Genomic DNA, 27,414 nt, shown 5'->3' on the forward strand with positions numbered 1-27,414 from the left:
AGAAAAAGTATGGGGAATTCTGCACTCAAAGTAAATTTAAATGTACATATTATTAAGTGGTAAACAGCAAAACCCTGTATTACACATTTCATAAAAGTGTTGAACACATTAAAACCAGCAAGACACATAAAATAAAAAAATACCCATATCATAAAAACAAACAGCAGTACTACACCACAACACTGAAATGTTTGTGATAATGGATGGGCAATATATAAACAAGATACACCACTGCAGGGTTTGTGCCCAATTGTCTTCATAACCAACTTTGACAGCATATGTCACACAATTTGGATGCTGTGCTCCTTGGAGCATATGTTGTTGAAGTGCTGTATGAAATAAAATTAAATCAAAATAATTTAGATAACGCAAGTCATTTTAAATTAATTTTCAATTTACTTCTATTATAAAATATAAAATTTCCTGCTATTTAACAAGAGAAACACTGTTTTATATACTACCCACCCACTGGATCTTACATGAAACATGATTTGGATGCTGTGCTCGAGGGAGAATGGAGTGTTGTAGTGTGGTTCTGCAGTTAGTGTTTGTGATCGGGATTTAGTGAAGGGTATATTGTTTGTTTTAATGTGTTAAACACTTTTATTAAACGTGTAACACAGTGGTTTTGTTGTTCACCACTTAATAAATATGCACCTTTATAACACTTTTATGAAATGTGTAACACAGTGGTTTTGTTGTTCACCACTTAATAAATATGCACCTTTATAACACTTTTATGAAATGTGTAACACAGTGGTTTTGTTGTTCACCACTTAATAAATATGCACCTTTATAACACTTTTATGAAATGTGTAACACAGTGGTTTTGTTGTTCACCACTTAATAAATATGCACCTTTATAACACTTTTATGAAATGTGTAACACAGTGGTTTTGTTGTTCACCACTTAATAAATATGCACCTTTATAACACTTTTATGAAATGTGTAACACAGTGGTTTTGTTGTTCACCACTTAATAAATATGCACCTTTATAACACTTTTATGAAATGTGTAACACAGTGGTTTTGTTGTTCACCACTTAATAAATATGCACATTCATGTATATATTTAAATAAACTTTTCTTTCTTTTGGATGAGAGAGAGAGGAGAGAGAGGAGAGAGAGGAGAGAGAGAGAGAGAGAGAGAGAGAGAGAGGAGAGAGAGAGAGAGAGAGAGAGAGAGGGGAGAGAGAGAGAGAGGAGAGAGAGAGAAGGGAGAGAGAGAGGGGATAGAGAGAGGGGAGAGAGAGAGAGGAGAGAGAGAGGGGAGAGAGAGAGTTTTGCCTTTTTCCTCCTGTCAAATGATTTTTGACACAAAAGTCTTCTACTGAGCATGACTAAGAAACTCACTGGGGTTAGTGGAGGTATCGCGTAGCAACCACTTACAAAGGAAAAGCTACTCTTTCCCCTTCATATAGAGACCCCAAACCTATGTGATGCAATGACATGAAGCAATGGGCCAAACACATATTAAGTTACAAAAAATAAAAGGTATTTTTTTTTTTTTTAAATGATGAATAATACATATTGCAATGCTTTCTAGTAAGTATAATCCAATACTTAGGATGGGTTATTTCCCTTTAGGATGTAATTTCAACAAATATTGGTTTTGGTTAGATACAATTGCTACCAGATGCATTAGTTATCTCCCAATTAGGCAAATCACCAAATGTTCAAAGACATCCTCCTAGCCTAGAGGAACATTTGCAAGTGTCTTGCTCTTCAAAGTAATGTAAACTTCCCTGTAGGCAATACTAAAGAGCCACATCATTCTTCACAGGTTTGGAATATTTCCTTGCCAATTAATTAGTGGTTTCCGTGCTCAACAGATATGAACATATTTTTATGTTTAACTACAAGTTAGGTAATGTCTTTCTCAACTAATAAACTACAGTCTTTTTATACTGAATCCATAATCATTCAAATTAGCATACAATATATTTATGAATGGGAATTTTATAATATTAAATATTTATCAACTAGAACTTAGTACTGAAACACATGTAATTATGGAATAAATATTGTAAGTGTTTAAGTTCTAGAGTCTTAAAGGGACACTGAACCCAAATTTTTTTCTTTCGTGATTCAGATAGAGCATGACATTTTAAGCAACTTTCTAATTTACTCCTATTATCACATTTTCTTTATTCTCTTGGTATCTTTATTTGAAATGCAAGAATATAAGTTTAGATGTCGGCCCATTTTTGGTGAACAACCTGGGTTGTACTTGCTGATTGGTGGATACATTTATCCACCAATAAAAAAGTGCTGTCCAGAGTACTGAACCAAGAAAAAAGCTTAGATGCCTTCTTTTTCAAATAAGGATAACAAGAGAACAAAGAAAAATTGGTAATAGGAGTAAATTAGAAAGTTGCTTAAAATTGCATGCTCTATCTGAATCACGAAAGAAAAAATTGGGGTTCAGTGTCCCTTTAAGACTTTTTTTGTGCCTGTTTATTTTCAATTTGGCTGGCAGTTGGGTATCTGATTTGCTGTACCACCCACCAAAAATAAAAAAGGAGCTTCAATTAACTAAGGATTGTGTGAGGGTGTATGTAAACAAGCACCCACACGTTTGCTAATATTTCCTTTAAAATGTCATTTCAAAAGTCTGTTTATGTCCTTCAGCATCTTTGTACTGCAATGGTTGTAATATATTGTAGTACAAACTATTGCTTACTGTCCCTTTAATGTTGGAAATGACAAATTATGACTATAAAATGTGTACATGAGTTTAAAGGGACATTCAATTTGAAAATATTTTTGTTTAAAAAAATAGATAATCCCTTTATTACCCATTCCCCAGTTTTGCATAACCAACACTGTTATATTAATACACTTTTTACCTCTCTTATTACCTTGTATCTAAGCCTCTGCAGACTCCATTCTTTTGACAGATTGCATTTTAGCCAATAAGTACTGATTTATAAATAACTCCACGATAGTGCACACAAAGTTATCTTTATGGCACACATGAACTAGCACTTTCTAACTTTAAAAAAACTATCAAAATGCATTCAGATAAGAGGCGGCCTTCAAGGGCTTAGACATTAGCATATGAGCCTACCTAGGTTTAGCGTTCAACAAAAAATACAAAGAGAACAAAGCAAATTTGATGATAAACATAAATTGAAAAGTTGTTTAAAATTGTTGCCCTATCTGAATCATGAAAGTTTAATTTTGACTAGACTGTCCCTTTAATTTAAAACAACCATATGTCTAAGAAGAATAGATTAATGTTGCAACATGCAACAGTAACCTCTTAAAAAATGTAATTGCTTCAGATGCTCACAAATTAAATGAAAAATAAATAAATGTGTTTATACACTTTAACTAATACCAAGTTAATATGAAAACACTAAGGGCTAGATTACAAGTGGCGCGGTACTTTTATTTTTTTGCGATCGAGAAAACTCAGCTAGGGTTAAGCTTTTTGTGCTTGTTGGGTTACGTTCGTATTCTTATTTTGCGCAAGTGGTAACCCAAGTAGCGCAAAAATCATAACTTAAGTTTTTGCATGTGTGTGCATGCATATAGAAATCAATGGGAAAGCAAAAGGGAGAGGGTTAAGTAGATGAAAACATGATAAAACCTATTTATGCAATATTCATATTTAATAAAGATTTGTAACTATGTAGTTACTGTAAATATTTCACATTTGCTAATGCGAATATGCTATGTTGTTTGCATGATGTTTTTTTTTCCCAACAATTTTTTTTCCTCCATTGACTTGTATGGGGAATGTGAAAATGCGATTATGTTTTCGCTAGACAAGAATTTCTAATACATGTACAGACCCCATTGCATAACATTTTGCATTGTGATTTATTTATTTATTGGCATAATTTTCTAAACTATTGCAATCTGTTAGAAAAGCAACTATTTTAATTAATTAAACTTCCCAAATTGCATATATTATATAAAGGAAATATTTTGTTAAACATGTGAATAAACAATAAGACACAGCTGTTTTACAGGGCTTTGAAGAGGATGTTTAGTAAGAGTTTTTACTCTTCTGCATAGAAGTAAAGAGACCTGGTTAATCAGGATGCACAAAATGGCAGCTGATTCTGTAAGGATGGTCACTGCCAGTCTGCGCTTTCAAATGCATGCATTTCACTTTACCAATATTGACCCAGACTACAAGTGGAGCTTAAAAAATGTTAACCCTCTGTGTGCTAACATCAATAGAGCACAATCCATAGTATTCCAATTTTAACTTTCACATTACAAGTTGTAAAATGTTAGCGCTGGAGCATGTTAACATCTGAAGGTCAAATAGTGCGGCCCCGCGAAATCCCTCAACAGTCTCATTTCACTAACATTCTCTGGTTAATATCTTTAACCATTGACTTTTAATATCAATAAGGATATTACACCCTGTGCTAATAATAGCGCTCCACTTGTAACCTAAGCCAATATCAGTAAATGGCATGTGTGCAATTAACAATTTAATCTCTTTTTGAATCATTTTATAAATACATTTCCAAATACCTAATCACTATTATAAATGAGCATTTGTTATGTACAGGTATCATTGTTTAAAAGAAGGATTTGAGCTATATTTTAAGTTTTGATCAAAACAGGAAATTACTGTTTATTTCATGTAATTAGCAAGAGTCCATGAGCTAGTGACGTATGGGATATACATTCCTACCAGGAGGGGCAAAGTTTCCCAAACCTCAAAATGCCTATAAATACACCCCTCACCACACCCACAAATCAGTTTTTACAAACGTTGCCTCCTATGGAGGTGGTGAAGTAAGTTTGTGCTAGATTCTACGTTGATATGCGCTCCGCAGCAGGTTGGAGCCCGGTTTTCCTCTCAGCGTGCAGTGAATGTCAGAGGGATGTGAGGAGAGTATTGCCTATTTGAATGCAGTGATCTCCTTCTACGGGGTCTATTTCATAGGTTCTCTGTTATCGGTCGTAAAGATTCATCTCTTACCTCCCTTTTCAGATCGACGATATACTCTTATTTATATACCATTACCTCTGCTGATTTTCGTTTCAGTACTGGTTTGGCTTTCTACAACATGTAGATGAGTGTCCTGGGGTAAGTAAGTCTTATTTTCTGTGACACTCTAAGCTATGGTTGGGCACTTTTATATAAAGTTCTAAATATATGTATTCAAACATTTATTTGCCTTGACTCAGGATGTTCAACATTCCTTATTTCAGACAGTCAGTTTCATATTTGGGATAATGCATATGAATAAATCATTTTTTCTTACCTTAAAAATTTGACTTTTCCCTGTGGGCTGTGAGGCTCGCGGGGGCTGAAAATGCTTCATTTTATTGCGTAATTCTTGGCGCGGACTTTTTTGGCGCAAAATTTTTTTTCTGTTTCCGGCGTCATACGTGTCGCCGGAAGTTGCGTCATTTTTTACGTTTTTTTGCACCAAAGATGTCGGCGTTCCGGATGTGGCGTCATTTTGGCGCCAAAAGCATTTAGGCGCCAAATAATGTGGGCGTCTTTTTTGGCGCTTAAAAAATATGGGCATCACTATTGTCTCCACATTATTTAAGTCTCATTATTTTGTGCTTCTGGTTGCTAGAAGCTTGTTCTATGGCATTTTTTTTCCTATTCCTGAAACTGTCATTTAAGGAATTTGATCAATTTTGCTTTATATGTTGTTTTTTCTATTACATATTGCAAGATGTCCCACGTTGAAGCTGAGTCAGAAGATACTTCTGGAATATCACTGCCTGGTGCTGGAGCTACCAAAGCTAAGTGTATCTGCTGTAAACTTTTGGTATCTGTTCCTCCAGCTGTTGTTTGTACTGTTTGTCATGACAAACTTGCTAATGCAGATAATATTTCCTTTAGTACTGTTACATTACCTGTTGCTGTTCATTAACATCTAATACTCAGAGTGTTCCTGATAACATAAGAGATTTTGTTTCTAAATCCATTAAGAAGGCTATGTCTGTTATTCCTCCTTCTAGTAAACGTAAAAAGTCTTTTAAAACTTCTCATTTTTCAGATGAATTTTTAAATGAACATCATCATTCTGATACTGATATTGTTTCTTCTGATTCAGAGGATTCTGTCTCAGAGGTTGATGCTGATAAATCTTCATATTTATTTAAAATGGAATTTATTCGTTCTTACTTAAAGAAGTCCTAATTGCATTAGAAATTGAGGATTCTAGTCATCTTGATACTAAATCTAAACGTTTAGATAAGGTTTTTAAATCTCCTGTAGTTATTCCAGAAGTTTTTCCTGTCCCTGGTGCTATTTCTGAAGTAATTTCCAGGGAATGGAATAATTTGGGTAATTCTTTTATTCCTTCTAATCATTTAAGCAATTATATCCTGTGCCATCTGACAGATTAGAATTTTGGGACAAAATCCCTAAGGTTGATGGGGCTGTCTCTACTCTTTGGGAAGCGGATTATCTCAGCCGCCAAACGTTACATCCGGGCGAATGGTCTCTTCACCCAGAGGTATTCCTTCAGATTGTTCAAATGTGGGGACTTCCAGAAATAGATCTGATGGCCTCTCATCTAAACAAGAAACTTCCCAGGTATCTGTCCAGATCCAGGGATCCTCAAGCGGAAGCAGTGGATGCGTTGTCACTTCCTTGGAAGTATCATCCTGCCTATATCTTTCCGCCTCTAGTTCTTCTTCCAAGAGTAATCTCCAAGATTCTGAAGGAATGCTCGTTTGTTCTGCTGGTGGCTCCAGCATGGCCTCACAGGTTTTGGTATGCGGATCTTGTCCGGATGGCCTCTTGCCAACCGTGGACTCTTCCGTTAAGACCAGACCTTCTGTCACAAGGTCCTTTTTTCCATCAGGATCTCAAATCCTTAAATTTAAAGGTATGGAGATTGAACGCTTGATTCTTAGTCAAACAGGTTTTCTCTGACTCTGTGATTAATACTATGTTACAGGCTCGTAAATCCATATCTAGGGAGATATATTATAGAGTCTGGAAGACTTATATTTCTTGGTGTCTTTCTCATCATTTTTCCTGGCATTCTTTTAGAATTCCGAGAATTTTACAGTTTCTTCAGGATGGTTTGGATAAAGGTTTGTCTGCAAGTTCCTTGAAAGGACAAATCTCTGCTCTTTCTGTTCTTTTTCACAGAAAGATTGCTAATCTTCCTGATATTCATTGTTTTGTACAAGCTTTGGTTCGTATAAAACCTGTCATTAAGTCAATTTCTCCTCCTTGGAGTTTGAATTTGGTTCTGGGGGCTCTTCAAGCTCCTCCGTTTGAACCTATGCATTCTTTGGACATTAAATTACTTTCTTGGAAAGTTTTGTTCCTTTTGGCCATCTCTTCTGCCAGAAGAGTTTCTGAGTTATCTGCTCTTTCTTGTGAGTCTCCTTTTCTGATTTTTCATCAGGATAAGGCGGTGTTGCGAACTTCTTTTAAATTTTTACCTAAGGTTGTGAATTCTAACAACATTAGTAGAGAAATTGTAGTTCCTTCATTATGTCCTAATCCTAAGAATTCTAAGGAGAAATCATTGCATTCTTTGGATGTAGTTAGAGCTTTGAAATATTATGTTGAAGCTACTAAGAATTTCCGAAAAACTTCTAGTCTATTTGTTATCTTTTCCGGTTCTAGGAAAGGTCAGAAGGCTTCTGCCATTTCTTTGGCATCTTGGTTGAAATCTTTAATTCATCATGCTTATGTCGAGTCGGGTAAAACTCCGCCTCAAAGGATTACAGCTCATTCTACTAGGTCAGTTTCTACTTCCTGGGCGTTTAGGAATGAAGTTTCGGTTGATCAGATTTGCAAAGCAGCAACTTGGTCTTCTTTGCATACTTTTACTAAATTCTACCATTTTGATGTGTTTTCTTCTTCTGAAGCTGTTTTTGGTAGAAAAGTACTTCAGGCAGCTGTTTCAGTTTGAATCTTCTGCTTATAATTTAAACTTTATTTTGGGTGTGGATTATTTTTCAGCGGAATTGGCTGTCTTTATTTTATCCCTCCCTCTCTAGTGACTCTTGCGTGGAAAGATCCACATCTTGGGTAGTCATTATCCCATACGTCACTAGCTCATGGACTCTTGCTAATTACATGAAAGAAAACATAATTTATGTAAGAACTTACCTGATAAATTCATTTATTTCATATTAGCAAGAGTCCATGAGGCCCACCCTTTTTTGTGGTGGTTATGATTTTTTTGTATAAAGCACAATTATTCCAATTCCTTATTTTTTATGCTTTCACACTTTTTTCTTATCACCCCACTTCTTGGCTATTCGTTAAACTGATTTGTGGGTGTGGTGAGGGGTGTATTTATAGGCATTTTGAGGTTTGGGAAACTTTGCCCCTCCTGGTAGGAATGTATATCCCATACGTCACTAGCTCATGGACTCTTGCTAATATGAAAGAAATGAATTTATCAGGTAAGTTCTTACATAAATTATGTTTTATTAACATAAACTAATCATGTCCAAAAAGCTTAATACAAAGTGTTGGTAAAGTTAAAGGGACAAAAAACACTAAATAGATTTCATGCACAACCCCCTCTAATTATGGGTACTGCATTTTAGAACCTAGGTTTCATTTCAGGTATCTGAAGGAGAGTTGTTTTACATGTGCAAACACGTCAGCACTGGAATGTAGTGAAAACAAGATTTCAATGGATTATAAAAGGCTGCAATAAAATTAAAACTCTAGATATGACAACTGTAGACCCAAAAGAACCGTGTGGCAAGTAGAACAAACAATAAGGCCTTAATTGTAAGGTGCTAAACATCACCCTGTATAATCAGTATCTCTATTAGAACAAATAGGTTAATCTAACTCCAATAGAAAAAAAGTCAACAATTATCGTACCAGTTTACCAAAATCTGAACGTTGTGTGAGTGATTCAGATAGTTACAATGGAGAATGAATTTTTATTAAACATACTTTTAGCCACGATTTATCATGTGGCTATCTCAAAGAGAATCCAGATTTTGGAGGAACCTGCAACCTATCAGTTCTACCACAAAATAAAAATACAGTACAATTACATTAAGTTGGAATTTCAACTGAGCAATAGATTTTTTTTCTAACAAATTTAAAAATTCCCTTTAATTTCCCTGTCCCCTGTATCATGTGGTAGCCATTAGGCAATCAAAGACTCATATACATATGTACTGTGGACTTTTGAATATAGTTAGTAGAAGTTGGTGCCTCAGAAAGAGTGCACAGAAAATAATGTGCACGTTTGACAATGGAAGTTGTGTTTTAAAATTGGCTTTATCTGAATCATGAAAGTTTCATTTTGACTTTAATGTTCCTTAAAGAAAATTAGAAAACCCAAATATTGTAAATTAATTACATTATCTTTGAGTTGGTCTTTTAGAGATTGGTTTATACAGAGCAGCACCACAATAAGACTATCAAGCAAATTAAATAAATAGATCCAAATTAGGTACTAGCTAGCAATAAAGTTTGTGTAAAGAATAAAGATTCAGGAAGGTTCCTGTTAAGATTACTGCAGCTTTTACTGTATCTTTGCACTAACCTTGTCTCATCATTATATGTTAGAAGTGCTCCAGCTTTAAGCTCAGCTCACCACACCATCTGGGTGTGTAATTGCAAAGCATTTCTTTTACAGAAGGATTGGTTGATTCATGAAATATACTTCTGATATAAGTGGGAAAGACAAATACTTTAACCCTTTGAGTGCTAAGCACTTTCCCACCTCAGTGCTAAGGTTTTCTTAAAGGGTTTTTTATTTAATATTTTTAAAAATATATTTTTTTTACTTTTTTAAAATTTATTTTAGATCCCCAATACTTACACCGTTGGAAAGGTTAGGCGATTACCTTTCCAACGGTGGGTCTTGGGGGTCTGTAGCTGCTTAGATGCCTGAGATACAGGCTTCTAAGCAGCATGCCCCCTGCTCCTATATTTTTTTTTTTTTTTTATATATATACTTTTTTATTGAAACAGAATGGGTACAGTTTAAAGACAAAGAAAACATTATATTGCAGACATATAATAAAACTTATAGTTATGTCTCCATCTTAATCTACCAATAGGCTTCAAACAAAATAGATTCTCGTACCCATAATGAGTTTTTCCAATTTTAAACCTTACCACCTTTCCTTCCACAGTGGGAGGGGGGTGGGGGGGATCCATTCATCCACTCATGTCACCAGTAATAATAAAGAAACAAAGGGGAAAAGGGGAAAGAGAAAAAAAAAAAAAACACAAAGGGGAGAAATACTCTCTGTTACCCCAATCCTCTCAGCCATCCCTTCTCCCCATATTACCTAAAGTTTCCGGACTGCCCACTCAGGCTAGGCTTATCTCAAATCAATACCATTCAGTTGGGAAGACTCCCGTTAAGATCAGAGTTTCAAAATACTCTGTTCTTCTAAAATTAGAGATAAGGGGGAACTGGGTAAGATAAAATAACTCTTAACCACTTTGAAAAAAAAGCTTTAATTTTTCTTTTTTGTACAATTGAAATAGTCATTTGTTCAAAAATTATTTGTGCATATATTGAATTTATGGAGCAAGGCATAGAAGGAGCCTTTTTACTTTTCCAATATTTTAATATTAAGTTACGTCCCAGTAAAATGACTGTATTAATGAGGATAGTATTACCTCTATTGTTCTCTATAGTGGAAAGAAAAAAAATATGTTTAGGTGTAAGCTTTACTCTGGTATCTGACCTCTTATTGAGCCAAAATTCTATTTTGGTCCAAAACTGCAGGATTTTGGGGCAATCCCAGAAACAGTGGACTATATCTGCAGCTAGATTGTTGCACCTGGGGCAGTCGTTAAAAGAATTTAAATTCCATTTAGTCATTTTCATTGGTGTCATATAAGCGTTGTTAATTAATTTTATGTGTGATTCTTTCCAAGCTGTAGAGATAATAGCACTCTTGACCCACTTGAAACTTGATTTTAGCATATCTGTAGTCATGTTATCAAAATGAATATTCCATCTCTCGGATAGACCCTCAATTATTATTTGGCCCTGTTTAGCAAGCATGATTTTATATAATAAGGCAATACTATGTTTGCCTGATTTATAATATGTTAAATATGTTTCAATTTGGCCCCATCCTTCAGATTCTGGGTTTGCTATTTTATTTTCTGCTATAAAATGTCTAATCTGCAAATAAGCAAAAAAAGTTTTTATTTGGAAGATCGAATTCTCTAGCAATGTCCTCAAATGATCTAATCTGACGGAGATTATTTAAACATTGATAGACATATAATAGGCCTTTTTGAGACCATACATTATAAACTTCATAGGATAAGCCTGGTGTAAATTTTGGATTACCTCGTATTGGTAGGAGAGGGGATGTTTCAAAATTAAGATTAAGTAGATTATTCAATTTCTGCCATGCTTCAATGGTGTTGCGAATTAATAGCATCTTTTTAATCTCCTTTGGTAAGTGTGGTGTCGGGCAATGTAACAGAGCTTTCAATGTATATGGGGCACTAAGTTGTTCTTCCATGTACACATGTGTCAGGTAGTTAGCTTCTGTTGCCCACTCAAATGCAAAACGGGCTAGAGTGGCTATATTATACTTTTTGATATCGGGAAAAGATTAACCGCCTTCTTCAAATCTGAGTGTTAGTTTTACTATAGATAGCATGTGTCTTTTGTTATTCCAGAGAAAATTAGCACATTCTCTATTAAATCTTTTTATATCTTGATTCTTTATAAATAGTGGTAAATTTTGCATAATATACATTAATTGAGGAAACAATATAGTTTTTATGATCATTACCTTAGCCGAGAGAGAAATAGGAAACATAATCCAGCTCTGTAGTTTCTCTGTAACTTTTTAAAAAAAAGGAGAGTAATTTAATTTATACCATTGATTTGGGTCAGCATGAAAGTTTAGTCCTAAGTACTTAATGCTTAAGGACTTTTGAAAAGGATGATCTTGTATACTTTTTTCGTCTTATGTAACCAAAGGATCTCAGACTTATTAGCGTTAATTTTATAACCTGAAATAGAACTAAACCTGTCGATAATATTTAAAGCCTGTGGTATATTCCTCTCCGTATTTCTGATATATAATAATAGGTCATCTGCATATAAAGATAATACTAATTTCTCATGTCCTAGCCTAATTCCTTGTAATTCTTGTCGCAGTGTGACAGCCAGAGGCTCTATAGCAAGATTGAATAGGAGCGGGTAGAGTGGACATCCTTGTCTCGTTCCCCTATGTAGTGTTAAGTTTGAAGTATAACTACCATTAATTACAATGCTGGATCGAGGGTGGTCATATATAATTTTAATAAATTGTGCAAAATGACCTGAGAAACCAAATAAATTTAAAGTCGAGAATAGATGATCCCAGCCTACAGAATCGAACGCCTTTTCGGCGTCGATTGTAATTAGCACAAAGTCCTGGTTGTCTGTTCTTCTCTCAGGTGTTTTATTCCAGAAGTACTCTAATACTAAAGCTACTTTCCGGATATTCTTGGTAGAGGATCTTTGATACATAAAGCCCGTTTGATCACTATGAATGATGGGATCAAGACAGAATTTTAATCGGTTCGCAACGATGTGAGTTAGTAACTTATAATCTACGTTGAGTAGTGAGATTGGCCTATATGATTTAGGATCTAGCGGGTCTTTCCCTTTTTTCAAAATCAATGATATGATAGACTCTGAGAAGTATTTTGACATACTTATACCATCTATATAGTATCCATTAAACAATAAAACTAAAATATCTGCTATCTCTGATCTAAGTATTTTGTACATTTCGACAGGTATCTGATCCGGACCAGGGGCTTTATTGGCTTTAGCAGTATTTATAGCTTTGAGGACTTCTTCTTTCGTGATAGGTCTGTTAAGGGCGCTAACTGCTTCATGAGATATTTTAGGCAAACTAATCTTATGCCAGAAATTATTCTTGTTCTCCATATTAACTTATTTTGCTGTGTATAAGTTTTGGTAATATTCTAAGAAGACATTTTTAATTCTTAGTTGGTCAGTAACTCTATTTGTCCCCTCATAGATTGCTTCTATTGTATTAGATGTTTTCCTGGCCTTATCTAGCCTGGATAAAAATTTGGCCGATTTCCCGAATTGACCTTTATATTTAATGTTTATTTTAAGTTCTTCACGGGCGACTTTTTGTCTGATAAAAATATCCCTTTCTGCTTTAGCTGTTTTATATTTGTCCCCAAGCTGCTTAGAAGGGTTGTTAATGTATTTACAATATGCATTCTTTACTTGTTTAGCTAAAAGAATTTCCCTTTCCTGCGCTTTCCTTTTTTTTGCGACCATATAAGCTTTAATATGTCCTCTTAAAAAGGCCTTGGCGGTTTCCCAAAATATTTCTATTTTCCCATAATACGCTTTGTTTAAGGAATCATATTCTCTCCATTTATTTTTGAGCCAGTTATTGAAGTCTATATTATCTACTAAAAATTTTGGAAAGAAGAAATTATTTCTTTCTCTATTCTGGGTTGACAATAAGTAAAAATCTAAAGAAATAATTGCATGATCTGAGATCAATATGTCCAATATTTCTGCCTTCATTTCTAATTTAATTAACGAGCTGGACAACAAAAAGAAATCTATCCGAGAAAAGGAACCATGGCTTTTGGAATCACAGGTGAAGGACCTTGTATCCGGATGTTGCAGCCGCCATATATCATGTAGCTTTAGATTTTTGCATATTTGTTTAAAACATTTTGCCTTCTGTTTGGAGAAGGCAGACTTTTTAGAAGAGCTTTTGTCCAGCCTTTCAGTAGGAATTAGGTTAAAGTCACCCGCTAGAATTATATTCTGTCCGTGAAATTTGGTTAGCATAAAAATTAAATTATTCCAGAAACTGGGTTCTGTATTATTAGGGCCGTATACATTGCAAATCACCAGTTGAAGTCCATCCACCTGTATCTCCAAAACTACCCATCTCTCTTGGGGGTCCAGAGTTATATTCAAAATATTATACACTAGTTTTTTATTTCTCAGAATGGCAACTCCTCTTTTCCTTCTGGAACACGGTGTAGCTATCACCTCCCCAACCCATTTGCTTTTAAGTTTCATGGTTTCCTTCATATTTAAATGAGTTTCCTGTAATAAAACTATATCAGGGTTATGTTTGCCCAGTTGTCTGAGTATTGTTTTTCTTTTGATTGGGGAGGTGATACCCCCCACATTCCATGATAGACACCTAATGTTCCCTTTTATTTATAATACATTCTTGATCTGTACGGGGAGAGAGAGGAGAGAGAAAAAAAAAGGGCTGGAAGAGGGGAATAAAAAGTAAAGAAGGGAGGAGGGAGAGAGAAAAAAAAAAAGGGGAAGCATCCACACAATCATTCATACTACCATGTGAACAACAGAAAATCCACAGCCCAAGCAAATTGAATTTTGCCAGTACCTCTGGCATAAGAATCAGCTTAAATAGAGGCCTATACAGTATAAATGCAGAATATATACTTTCAGTTTCATCAGATATTTTGACATCCACCATAGGTGTACACAAATTGGATTACCTAGAATAACTTCCTTAAATCTTATGTGAGTGATATCTTGTGTTTTTTGAAGTACCCTTTAACTTCTTCTAAGTTATCTAATTTAACTGTACCGTCCTTCTCTTCTATAAAAAAATTTGCTGGATACAGTAATTTTGCTAAGAAGCCCTCTTGTATCAACTTTGTGCAAAAAGGTGCCATCTCTTTCCTCCTAAAAGCTGTATCCACGGAGTAGTCTTGGAAGACTAAGATTTTTTTATCCCCAATATGAAAATTTTCAATTTTTCTATATGTTCTAAGAATATTTATTTTATCCTGAAAGTTCAGAAATTTTATCAGGATTGGCCTATAGATGTTTTTCCCACTATCTCTAGTTCTAGGGGGGCCTAATCTGTGGGCCCTTTCTATAAGTAATGGCACCTGCGTGATACCTAAGGTTTGCAGGAGAGTTGTCGATGCGAATTGTAGAAGGTCTTTATATTGGTCTGTCTCAGGCAATCCTACTATTTTTAAATTGTTCCGCCTAGAGCGGTCTTCTAAATCATCTATCCTGGCCGTCAACATTATATTTTTCTTTTCAAGGTCTAGTATTTTTTGGGAGTGATTATTGGATATATCTTCTACTGTAGATACTCTATCTTCTACTTCTGTAAGTCTATTGGCAAATACTTTTAGTTCTGATGATAACCCAGATATTTGATTTTTAAGTGATTCAAATTGAGGCATAAAAATATCACTGAGCTGGGTAATTAATGGTTGTAAGTCTGTCTTTAAATTTATTCCTTCACTAGTATTTTCCATCATAGCATCCGATGTACGTGTCTTTCTGTCTTTTATTTTAGGAGGCATGGTCGGTGAAAGTGTATTGTGGGGAATGAGAAATGTTTCCATATATTTCTCGTGTCTGTGAGGGAAGGAGTAAGATTAGCCACCTAGACGTGACCAAACTAGCAAAACTATGCGTTCCTAAGGGGGGGTAAGCCCCACTTGTGAAGGTATAAAAAAAGTGAAGAGACGAAAAACAAAGAAAGAAAAAAAAAAAAAAAAAAATTATATATTGGGGTGCCGGTGCTGTGCAGTCAATACAGTGATTTAAATTACCATGACTATGATCGTTGCCTAGTGCATCGAACCCTAAATTCAAAGAATAAAAAAAGAAAAGAAAAAAAAAGGAAACATTTTTTAGGAGTATTTAACCACAGACTCCTTTAAATAGCTCAGAACTTAATCTAACTATCTCAATTTATCTTATTGCTACAGATATTTTATGATCATATGTTATCTTGGTCTTTTAACCCTATTAGCACTTTAACGTATAAATTATATAGAGACAGTCTGCGCCAGCTGTCTATCAAGGGTTCCAAATTTTCTGACTTCTCCTAGTATCTACATCAGGATGTACGTTTCCAACTCAAATCAATATACTCAATCTGCCATAGTATTTTCAAACGTTAACAGAAAAACATACATACAAATTCAAATTTATAAAATAAACTATGTAGCGCAGAAGCAGCAGTTTCCAGGTTATATTGCCACAATATATATAAGTTAACTTGCTTCCCACTTATTATTGTAACTGTAACAAAAAGAAACAATTTGTTGCCATCCAAAGAACAACTGTGTGTAATCTTAAGAGTCTCGTTAGGGTATAATGGTTGTTACAGGAAAATTTATAGGCCCAAGAGTTAAGGCAACATTTGTATATCTGCAAACAGAGTGTTATGCTCTTAGATAGAGGCTTCAGTAGAGAGGAACAAATAAAAAGTACTTGCATGGTGGAAATTTTTTCCTTGCTCAGAATAGGTCTAAATGTGATAGCTTGGCCAAATATAGATGACTGTAGGCCCTGGGCAGTACTCCTTCACAAAAAAGTGATCTCTATGTCCAGCAGTTAACCCTACGACAATCTCTACAGTCCAGGACCTTGCCAGCAGGGGTAGATCCCGGCACTTCACTCGAACAGATCCCAGATCCAATTGCCCCCTCTGCTCCAGCTACGGAAGGTCCTCTATTCCCACAGCAGCAGCGACCTCGCCAGCCGGTGCTTCCTATCCTTCTGACAGGTATGCTGCCGCCTCACTCCTCACGAAAGGGAAATCCCCGGACTCCAGTGCAGCGGGGCATCTACCGCACTCCTGTTTCAAGTAGTACTCCTATGCTCTGTAGAGGAGCCAATCTGCACTCTCAGCTAGGTGAAATATCGGTACTGTCAGAGTTTTATTTCCTCGGCATTCCTCCATAGCAGAGCCGGTCTGTGAGGACCAGATTGACCTCCTCTTAGCAACAGTTCTCCATCAGGTGAAAAGACCAGGACAGGCAAGATTTTTTTTTCCCCTTCTTTTCCTCAGCGTTCCTCTGCAGCAGAGTTGGTGTGTATGAGCAAAGTCAGTCTCCGCTCTGTATCTGCTCTCAACCAGGTGAGAGACGTCAGGGCAATCAGGGTTTCTTCCTTGGCGTTCACCTCCACCGCTGCACGAACAGAGCGTGGAGGCTTAGTCGGACCTCTGTTTAACAAATAGCAACCCTTATGTTAAGATGGGTATTAGTTCAGTTCTCTGACCGGTAAATTCAATCTCAGGCTTTTGTTGTAGTTTGCTCACTATTTAAGCAAAGTAATAGTGGCTTTGCTGTGGCTCTAGCGAGTGAGCCTCCGGCGGCTAGTAGCAGACTTCCAGGTCGCACCCTAATTTGAATAGGGCAATGTCCTAGGGAGTACGTTTACAGACTCCAGCAACGGACCGTGACCGGTATAGGTTCTTCATTGAGCTCCTGCAGGTAGCACGCTGCTTTCTCATGCTCTGTCTAGCTCCTCCTTCTAGGAAGTCCCGTTGGTTCTGCTTATTAAATCCAGTTGCTTTTTTTTGCTCCTATATTTAACATTGTTGAGCGTGATGTCACCACGCAAAATGGAAGCCCCGGCGATGCATTTCATTATGCAGCACCGATCAGGGTAGGAGCAGGTGGGAGCCCCCAGATCTCCCTCAAGTTGGGAGAGTGCTAGTGACGGCTCTGAGCCGTCATTAGCACCAGAGTGGGAAACTCTGTGACGGCTCAGAGCCGTCATTAGCACTCAAGGGGTTAAGGAAATTTAAGAATGCCTTAGATATGAATAAGCCTATCATTAGAATTAATAATTTAAACTTCCACTTCATAATGTAATATGAGTAAATCAGCGGGCATTCTGGTTCTTATCTTCTTTCAAAATCTATATTTCTAAAAAAAAAACAATCACTGAACATGTAAATGTGCATAGTGGCTGTAAATGACCATTTACAAGGTTCACTGTGAGAAAGCTACATACATAGAGTATAATGATAACAATCTGAATGCAGGTGGAGTAGTGCAATAAATGTGTGAAACAGTAACAATGTGTAGGAACTCAGGTCTTGCCTTTCTCAGATCTTTTCTGCTGAGTGTTGGGGCTTCTATTGGCTTGAGTTTCTTGGGGAATGAACATGCTTGCCCAGCCCCTCAAGGAACCTGTCTCCTCTCCTCTCTGAGACAGGAATGCTTGGAAATGGTGCTCTTTTCTGCTATGCAATGCACGGAGTGACACACAGCATTCACCTGCAGTACCAGAAACAAAGGAAAGACCTCTGTATATCATACATATATGTCACTACTACACACACAATTACATATATGTTCTTAATAGGACTACTTGCATTTAACTATACTACATGCCCATTATCATACCGTAGGACTCTCCCCCATCAGTGGGTCGAATGCTGAGCAGTAGATATTCATTGTCCAGGCCAACATGAATGAGCTGTAGAATTTACAACAGTACACAGATAATGTAGATTCATATATACATGCAATAGCACATAATGGTATATTTCTTCACTGAATCTAACCTCTGGAAGGTCTTGAACTGACCAGCCAAGCTTCAGGAACGCTGTCCCCTCAATGGTGTGAGTACTGTTTACTTTACTCTGTGAAGAACCTGCAAAGATATAGAGAAATGTTCTTGGATGAAATGCCAGGGGGGAGAAATGTGACGGAATTTATGTGAAGAGATCAAAATTGCAACATGTGAATTGTATCATGCAGAAGAATGAATGACAAAGAAGACAAGAGGCCATAATTCTAGATTCACTAAATTGGGTATAGGTCTGAGACTTTTGAGAAGCAATACAGAATGCATTTACTAAACTTGCATATCATTGGAGCTCAATTAATTAAGAAATAGATAGAGCCTTTAAAAGAGTGGTAAGATACTTGATGCATTCTGATGGGTGCTACTTAATATACTTTTGCTATATACACTATATGATTCTATATGAAAGTAATTCTATTCTTTTCATTTATTTCAGGTGAAGAACACACATAATAAAGTGTTGTAAAGTTCAGTGACTTGAGAGATATTGTTCTGACAGCTGAAAGTTAAGTTAAAGAAACATAAAAGTCAAAATGAAAGATTTCTGATTGAAATCTATTATCAAATGTACTTAATTAATTTGGTATCCTTTGTTGGAAAAGCATACCTAAATAGGCTCAGGAGCAGCAGTGCACTAAACACACACATGCCTCTTGTTATTGGCTCACCAGAAGTGTTCAGCTAGGTCCCAGTAGTGCACTGCTGCTCTGAAGTTGACTTTAACTATGTGTTTAACCCATTTTCAAGGGTTAATCCATAGCTATATGTAAATAATAGTGCAATAATACAATACTTTTACACATTAGCATATGAGAAAGAGTAAACATTTACTCAATATTTTAAATTAAATTGCAATTTATCTCAATCAACAAAAACAAAATAAATCAGCAGGGGAAACAGCAGGGTTAACTAATTGTATAGTTTCCTCAAGAGCAGCTCAGAATAGAGGATCCTAGAATAAAGCTAAGAAAACGATGTAAACTCAATAAAATTGAATGAAATTGCATGAAAATCCATAGACTTAGTGATGCAAAACATGTGCATCTGATAAATAGAAAAATATGTAGAAGCTACCGCTAGTTTAATGTCTGTATTAGCAAAGCCCACTGATCTGTATACAATGTATAATTACGCTATATGTAAGCACTATCTTAAACTTGTTAGCTAAAGTCTTTATACATTTTTCTTTCTTGAAACCCGGCAATGCCTTTAGAACATGGTTAGCCTCTCATTCACCCCTACAAGGTTTGTGAGCCAGTCCTGCTATCCAGAGACTATTTTACACAAATAAAACAGACGTGCACATTTTTACTATCTCACCTATCTACACAACCCGCTTTACAAATGTGTTGTGGGTTGTACTTATTGTTTTTGCTCATCGCTAGCGGTCCTGCTTTAGTATGCGAGGTATCCTGTATTTGGGTACTTAAGGCAACTTTTGGCTGGATTACAAGTGGAGCGTTTATAGCATTCCCGCATGAGCATAAACATCCCTACTAGTAATCTTTTTGCATTCGGATTAGCGCACATATTAAAAGTTAAACTTTTGCGCACAAGCTAAACCCAGCACGCAAACTTCAGGACCTCGGATATCGTATCTGTGATTTTTCTCTCCACAGTCTTTATTGGAAAGTGCAGAACAAAAAAAAACTAACACATCGCTCAGTCACTATTAATATGATAATGATATTATATATTTAATAATAACAAATTTAAAAAATTCTATGTGAAGAAAATAGGAATGTAAAATATGCGCAATGAGCTTCTGGTTTTGCACTTTAGGTCTAACAGGTTGTCAGGTTGGTGCATATGAAAAATGAAACAAGATAAAACACAGAGGCGCCAAACATGGCCTAGTACAGCCAGATAACAGATACTAAAATCCACAAGATAGCGATTGAATACTCACAAAGGAGGTGCACCCATTGGTGCTTATGAAGCAGACTGGAGCCTCTCAGTGGTCCAGCTCACTGGTATACTTCATGAGTCAGATTGTGGTCCTTGATGGTAGTGATTAACAGGTTCCTGAATGAACACAAAAAATGCAAACCATAGCCCAGTAACGTTTAGACAAGCGAGTGGTAGATTGAGCAATCTTACTTACAAGATTCAAAGCACCAGCAGGTGCATAAACTGCAGACTGGAACCAAACAGTCGCCCAGTAGACTGATCCCTCCAGATGAAAACAAGATACCTCTCAGGTGCCAGAGAGTTAGCAGCATACAAATGATAAAAAAGGGTGTCCAAAAAGCAAGTGTATTTCTGTAAAAATCTTTATTAAAAAGCGACGCGTTTCTCAGCTAAAACAAGCTGTTTCCTCAGGCTAAAACATTATTAAAACACATTCAGATAACACTTGCTTTATACAAACCTAAACCTATTGATTAACCAATCGGATTGTTCAAACCTTAATGGTCATTAAGTGTTAGCACCTGTCTGCTGCAGGGTTGGTATGGCAACCTGGAGCTCTGACATAATTCAGTGCAAATACCAAAACCTCAGCAGACCATACTAAAAACTAAAGACATCATCTGAGTACATATAATTGTGATAAGATCATCATTGTGGATTGGTGATGATAAACATAAATATAACATTGTTAAAAACAAGGCTCTCATTTCCTATGGCATTCTATATTTTTTAAAAAGTATGCTTGAACCAACTGATGATATAATGATATGTTTCCCAACCATCGTGCTTTATACATTTATATACAGCCTACAATGTCAGCCTTACCATATTCTGATAAAATGTAAACACAATGAACAACTTAGTCATACGGTCAGAGCAGGAGATAACAATAGATATCAAATTATTTATACAGACCCAAATCTTCCTGATGTCGACTGCACAATAGCTAAGTTTGTTTGCTGAGACCTATATATATTACCCCCACTAAGTATGAGGCTATTTTATGTGCGATCCTCATAGATCAGTCTGTTTTGTCACTGTTTCAGTGAATGTTCGTTATTTTTCTTGGTTTTACTGCTGTGAACAGTATTGACTCGACATATGGGTGTCAACTAATTGTATAGAATAGAATCTAGCACCAATCACAACATTAGTATGTGCAGATGGGTGTGGACTAAAACCGGAACATGAGAACTTAAACCAATAGTTGTGAAGATGTTTGTGGATGGGGTGGGCTAGCCTCACAGCGTCAGCACAACATGTGCTGAGCGCACAGCCTCAATCTTGCGTGTGATGAGGTCAGCCCACACTCCCACCGTAACCGTCAGCTCCAATCACCTTAGAATATCCTAACTACTTTACAGGGGCCACTATATCCAATGTGCGCCTGAGACGCCTGTACTCTCAAACAGAGCGCTAGCTGCAGCTCTATAACACAAACTAATAACTGTGATAAGCATCTTGTAAGTGCTCAATTCAGAGCGATATATAAAATGTGATTGTGTGAAAAAATTGATACTTGGTTATCATATATTGGTGATTCAATATCATATTGTGTGAATCATGATGCAATAAAAGATCTAGAAAAACTGGCCAAAAAGCAGAAAAAATTAAGATATAAAAACAATCTTAATTATAAAGAACAGAAAGCTTTGAACAGACTCATTAAAAGATCTGACCTTGTCATTAGACAGGCGGATAAGGGCGGGGCAATAGTCCTGCAGGACATGCAGGACTATCTGACTGAAGCTGACCGTATCCTTAATGACAAGGAGTATTATGAGGTGCTATGTGGGGATCCGACATCCAAGTATTATGACCTACTTCAGGGAATTTTACAAAAAGGCTTAGACATGGGTATTATTACTAAACTGGAAAGAGACTTTTGTCTCCCCAAATACCCTTGCACGGCCTTTTACTACCATCTGCCCAAGGTACATAAGGACCCCCTGAAACCACAAGGGAGACCTATCATTGCTGGGATAGGAAGTCTTACAGATTCCCTATCAGCATATATTGACCAGTTTTTACAAAAATTTGTTGTAACCCTACCCTCCCATATAAGGGACTCGTCTGACTTACTGATGAAGTTAAAAAACTTTACCTTTGATGATCAATGCTGGTGGATTACATGTGATGTTGGAGCTCTATACTCCAACATTCAACATGAATTAGGCATTAGAGCTGTGCGATCCTATCTGGAAGAGGATCAATACATGCCTGGTGAACAAGTAGATTTTTTGATCACACTGATTAGTTTCATATTGAAACATAATTATTTTCTTTACCAGAGCAAATATTACCTTCAAGTGAAAGGGACGGCCATGGGCACCCGGTTCGCTCCAAGTTTTGCTAACCTTTTTATGGGTAGTTTTGAACATCTGTATATCTACAATTCACAGTTTGGAGCGAACCTGGTGTTCTATGGCCGGTATATTGATGATCTCCTGTTCATCTTTAAAGGCACTGAGGATAATATCCGCAATTTTGTCACACATCTGAACAATAATAACTTTGGGATCTCTTTTACATATAACATCCAAAAGGAACAAATTGAATTTCTCGATTTAGTACTTGGTAGATCTCCAAATGGACAAATATCATCAAAAACCTTTTTCAAGAAAGTGGACTGTAACAGTTTTCTCCACTTTGAGAGCAACCATTATCATCAATGGAAAATGAATGTGCCTTACGGGCAATTTAAACGTATCAGGAGGAATTGTTCATCTATTGATGATTATGATACACAAGCCAGAATCATTGGCGAGAGATTTCTTGAAAAAGGCTATCCTCCAGACCTGATATCCAGGGAGATGGATAGGGTTAGGAAAGAAGATAGGTCGAGTTATTTCACTAATAAAGTTAAAAACCAAACTGCCTTTAAGGATACTAACCCCCCTCTCTTCATTACCAGATATAACTCTCACCATCTTGAAGTTAACAAAATACTCAAGAAACACTGGTCTATCCTTACCAATGATCCTTCCCTCAAGCTCATTTTGGGTGATAAACCCAAGGTAGTGTATAGGAGAGCCCCGACTTTAAAAACAGCTCTAGCCCCGAGTAAAATTGTCAGGGACAAATCCACCAACAATAAGTTATTCCCAGGTATTCCATGGGACACTAATAAACAGAAGCATATGGTCTCCAAATGTTTTAGAAAACGTTGTGGAATGTGCTCTTTCATATCACACAGAGTCTCATCGTTTACATCTTTTGTTACAGGAGAATCATTTGTGATCCAGAATCGTATGACATGTGAAACATCTTTTGTAATATATTTGCTTAGCTGCAAATGTGGGGTACAATACGTAGGTCGCACCTGCCGTAGGGTCAAAAAAAGATGGGGTGAACACTCCTACAATATAAAAAAATTATCTAAATCGCACAGTGTCTCAAGACACTGTCTGAATCTCCACAAGACACACAAAGACCCTATGAGGATCACACCCATAGAGATGATATCTAGATCTAATAAGGATGCCTTAATAACTCTTAGGAGAAGAGAATCCTTTTGGATCAAAAAATTAGTCACACTACAGCCGTATGGCTTAAACGAAAATTTAGACATGGCTTCTTTTTGATCCGACTTACATCAGAACACTCACCTCAAGAACATAACTAACAAGATTTTGCGACTGAGAATGAATAGGGAATATTCCTTTTTCCGTTTTATCACTAGGGAATAGATTTGCCTCTGCCTAACTCCAATTGGCACAAGAAGAGCACCCCTCTTTTGTATTCCTATCAGTTTTTTATTCCTTCCAGCTTTTTCTTTAGGGTGATTGACACTACTATGGACCATATAAGGTCCCATATTAACTATGCTCCAATAATGGATAGTTAATCCAGGCACTATTTTCCTGGGTTGTGTAATTCTTTATATTTAACTTTCAAGACAGTGCTGACGCATGGTTTGGGAAAGCAGACTTACTGTGCCAATCTCCCGCAACTAGAAGACTGTATCCTCACACTAGTGAGATGACTAGTGTTCCAATCTATCACTAGTTAGCTTAAATAACACTACCTATTATCACAAATATTGTTTGAATATACATTTGGACCAATAAGGCCATGGGTTAAGTAATACAATTTTTGTATCTGAACCCCATAACCCTAGTCCGGTAGGCAGGGCTCTGCTCTGGTGAGAGAGAGTCTTTCTACTTATATATTTTTACTTTCACTTTTTTGGTTAGAGAGAGTTCTTCCATTTCTAACTACATCTCCTATACCATATTATATTATATATATCAAGTCAATTGCATATCACATAAAGATTATCACTACCAAAATCGCCGTGTCATATTGGGCCATTTTTTTATACTTGAGCACAGCACTTAATATTCTTCCTAAGTAGCAATCATTACCATTCACACACCACTTACAGCACATCATATGTCATCACTAACACATGTATTTACAACATGCATCAGGTCTAACTACACATGTCATTTAGTTTAACACCTATACTCACCTCACATATCACCCTCTACCACCACGTTGGTAGATCGCCACAGCACAACTGCACATCACTTTATTTCCATCACCACATTATCACACCGTATTTCACATTATCTCACATCATTCACTCTAAACTTTTATTGCATCATGATTCACACAATATGATATTGAATCACCAATATATGATCACCAAGTATCAATTTTTTCACACAATCACATTTTATATATCGCTCTGAATTGAGCACTTACAAGATGCTTATCACAGTTATTAGTTTGTGTTATAGAGCTGCAGCTAGCGCTCTGTTTGAGAGTACAGGCGTCTCAGGCGCACATTGGATATAGTGGCCCCTGTAAAGTAGTTAGGATATTCTAAGGTGATTGGAGCTGACGGTTACGGTGGGAGTGTGGGCTGACCTCATCACACGCAAGATTGAGGCTGTGCGCTCAGCACATGTTGTGCTGACGCTGTGAGGCTAGCCCACCCCATCCACAAACATCTTCACAACTATTGGTTTAAGTTCTCATGTTCCGGTTTTAGTCCACACCCATCTGCACATACTAATGTTGTGATTGGTGCTAGATTCTATTCTATACAATTAGTTGACACCCATATGTCGAGTCAATACTGTTCACAGCAGTAAAACCAAGAAAAATAACGAACATTCACTGAAACAGTGACAAAACAGACTGATCTATGAGGATCGCACATAAAATAGCCTCATACTTAGTGGGGGTAATATATATAGGTCTCAGCAAACAAACTTAGCTATTGTGCAGTCGACATCAGGAAGATTTGGGTCTGTATAAATAATTTGATATCTATTGTTATCTCCTGCTCTGACCGTATGACTAAGTTGTTCATTGTGTTTACATTTTATCAGAATATGGTAAGGCTGACATTGTAGGCTGTATATAAATGTATAAAGCACGATGGTTGGGAAACATATCATTATATCATCAGTTGGTTCAAGCATACTTTTTAAAAAATATAGAATGCCATAGGAAATGAGAGCCTTGTTTTTAACAATGTTATATTTATGTTTATCATCACCAATCCACAATGATGATCTTATCACAATTATATGTACTCAGATGATGTCTTTAGTTTTTAGTATGGTCTGCTGAGGTTTTGGTATTTGCACTGAATTATGTCAGAGCTCCAGGTTGCCATACCAACCCTGCAGCAGACAGGTGCTAACACTTAATGACCATTAAGGTTTGAACAATCCGATTGGTTAATCAATAGGTTTAGGTTTGTATAAAGCAAGTGTTATCTGAATGTGTTTTAATAATGTTTTAGCCTGAGGAAACAGCTTGTTTTAGCTGAGAAACGCGTCGCTTTTTAATAAAGATTTTTACAGAAATACACTTGCTTTTTGGACACCCTTTTTTATCATTTGTATGCTGCTAACTCTCTGGCACCTGAGAGGTATCTTGTTTTCATCTGGAGGGATCAGTCTACTGGGCGACTGTTTGGTTCCAGTCTGCAGTTTATGCACCTGCTGGTGCTTTGAATCTTGTAAGTAAGATTGCTCAATCTACCACTCGCTTGTCTAAACGTTACTGGGCTATGGTTTGCATTTTTTGTGTTCATGCAGGAACCTGTTAATCACTACCATCAAGGACCACAATCTGACTCATGAAGTATACCAGTGAGCTGGACCACTGAGAGGCTCCAGTCTGCTTCATAAGCACCAATGGGTGCACCTCCTTTGTGAGTATTCAATCGCTATCTTGTGGATTTTAGTATCTGTTATCTGGCTGTACTAGGCCATGTTTGGCGCCTCTGTGTTTTATCTTGTTTCAGTTACCCATCTACCAGGAAGACCATCCTAAGACTGAGAGCTGCCTACCTTGTCTTGGATCCATTTTTCTATTGGGACTGTATCAATATTACCCACTTGGACTTTATGTTGGTACATCTTATTATTTATGTATAAGCATATTTGTATATTCTACTAGTAACTATTTAGGTTTTCGATATTGCTTTAGCATTTGTTTGTTTGATACGCCTTAGGAGGCGCCCCCTATGGGTAGTAATACACACTGGTGTGCATTACACCCTCACTTTCCCATATGAAAAATGAGTTATCTTAAGGCTCGGTATTCAAATATTAACTATAAAACATTAAAAAATATGTAAAAAATTATTACAAATTTTTATAGATGTAAAAAAACATTCTAAATAATCCATAGAAAAAAATAAATATATATATATGTATATACTATATATATATATATATATATATATATATATATATATATATTTTTTTTTATTTTTTTTTTTACAGTATCTTTAATATTTAATATATTTTTTTATTTTATTAATATTTCAATAACGCGCCTTTAAGGGACATGAAACACAATATTTTTCTTTCAAGATTCAGTCAGAGAATACAATTTTAAACAACTTTCCAATTAACTTCTATTATCTAATTTGCTTAATTATCTTGGTTTTGTTAAAGAAGCAGCTTTGCACTACTGGGAGCTAGCTGAACACCGGATGAGCCAATAACATGAGGCATATATGTGCAATTGCCAATCAGCAGCTCTTTAGCTACCTAACATTAGACGGCACTTGAAATCTAGCCCTATATATGTATATGTCAAGGAAGTCCAAGAGGGATAGGCTTGAAAATATAGGTTAAGTGAGCCTCAATGAATTTCAAATATGATCTCACCTTAACAAGCAGCCTCATGAACATCTATGAATCTAGCCATAATTTGTGAATCCGTTCA

At 36.4% G+C, this 27,414-nt stretch overlaps 1 protein-coding gene across 1 annotated transcript in view; it reads right to left on the reverse strand.

The window, feature by feature from the left end:
* Window positions 1–27,414, reverse strand: part of LOC128660194 (phosphatidylinositol 3,4,5-trisphosphate 5-phosphatase 2) — a 254,345-nt gene that overhangs the window by 58,335 nt on the left and 168,596 nt on the right. Inside the window, exons 17-19 of the mRNA XM_053713896.1 lie at window positions 18,281–18,369; window positions 18,120–18,192; window positions 17,814–17,990 (exon numbers count right to left, since the gene is read on the reverse strand). Coding sequence (XP_053569871.1) covers window positions 17,814–17,990; window positions 18,120–18,192; window positions 18,281–18,369 — 339 coding nt within the window. The remainder of the gene's footprint in view (window positions 1–17,813; window positions 17,991–18,119; window positions 18,193–18,280; window positions 18,370–27,414) is intronic.

Source organism: Bombina bombina, chromosome 1 (genome assembly GCF_027579735.1).
Source record: "Bombina bombina isolate aBomBom1 chromosome 1, aBomBom1.pri, whole genome shotgun sequence".
Taxonomy (NCBI): Eukaryota; Metazoa; Chordata; class Amphibia; order Anura; family Bombinatoridae; genus Bombina; species Bombina bombina.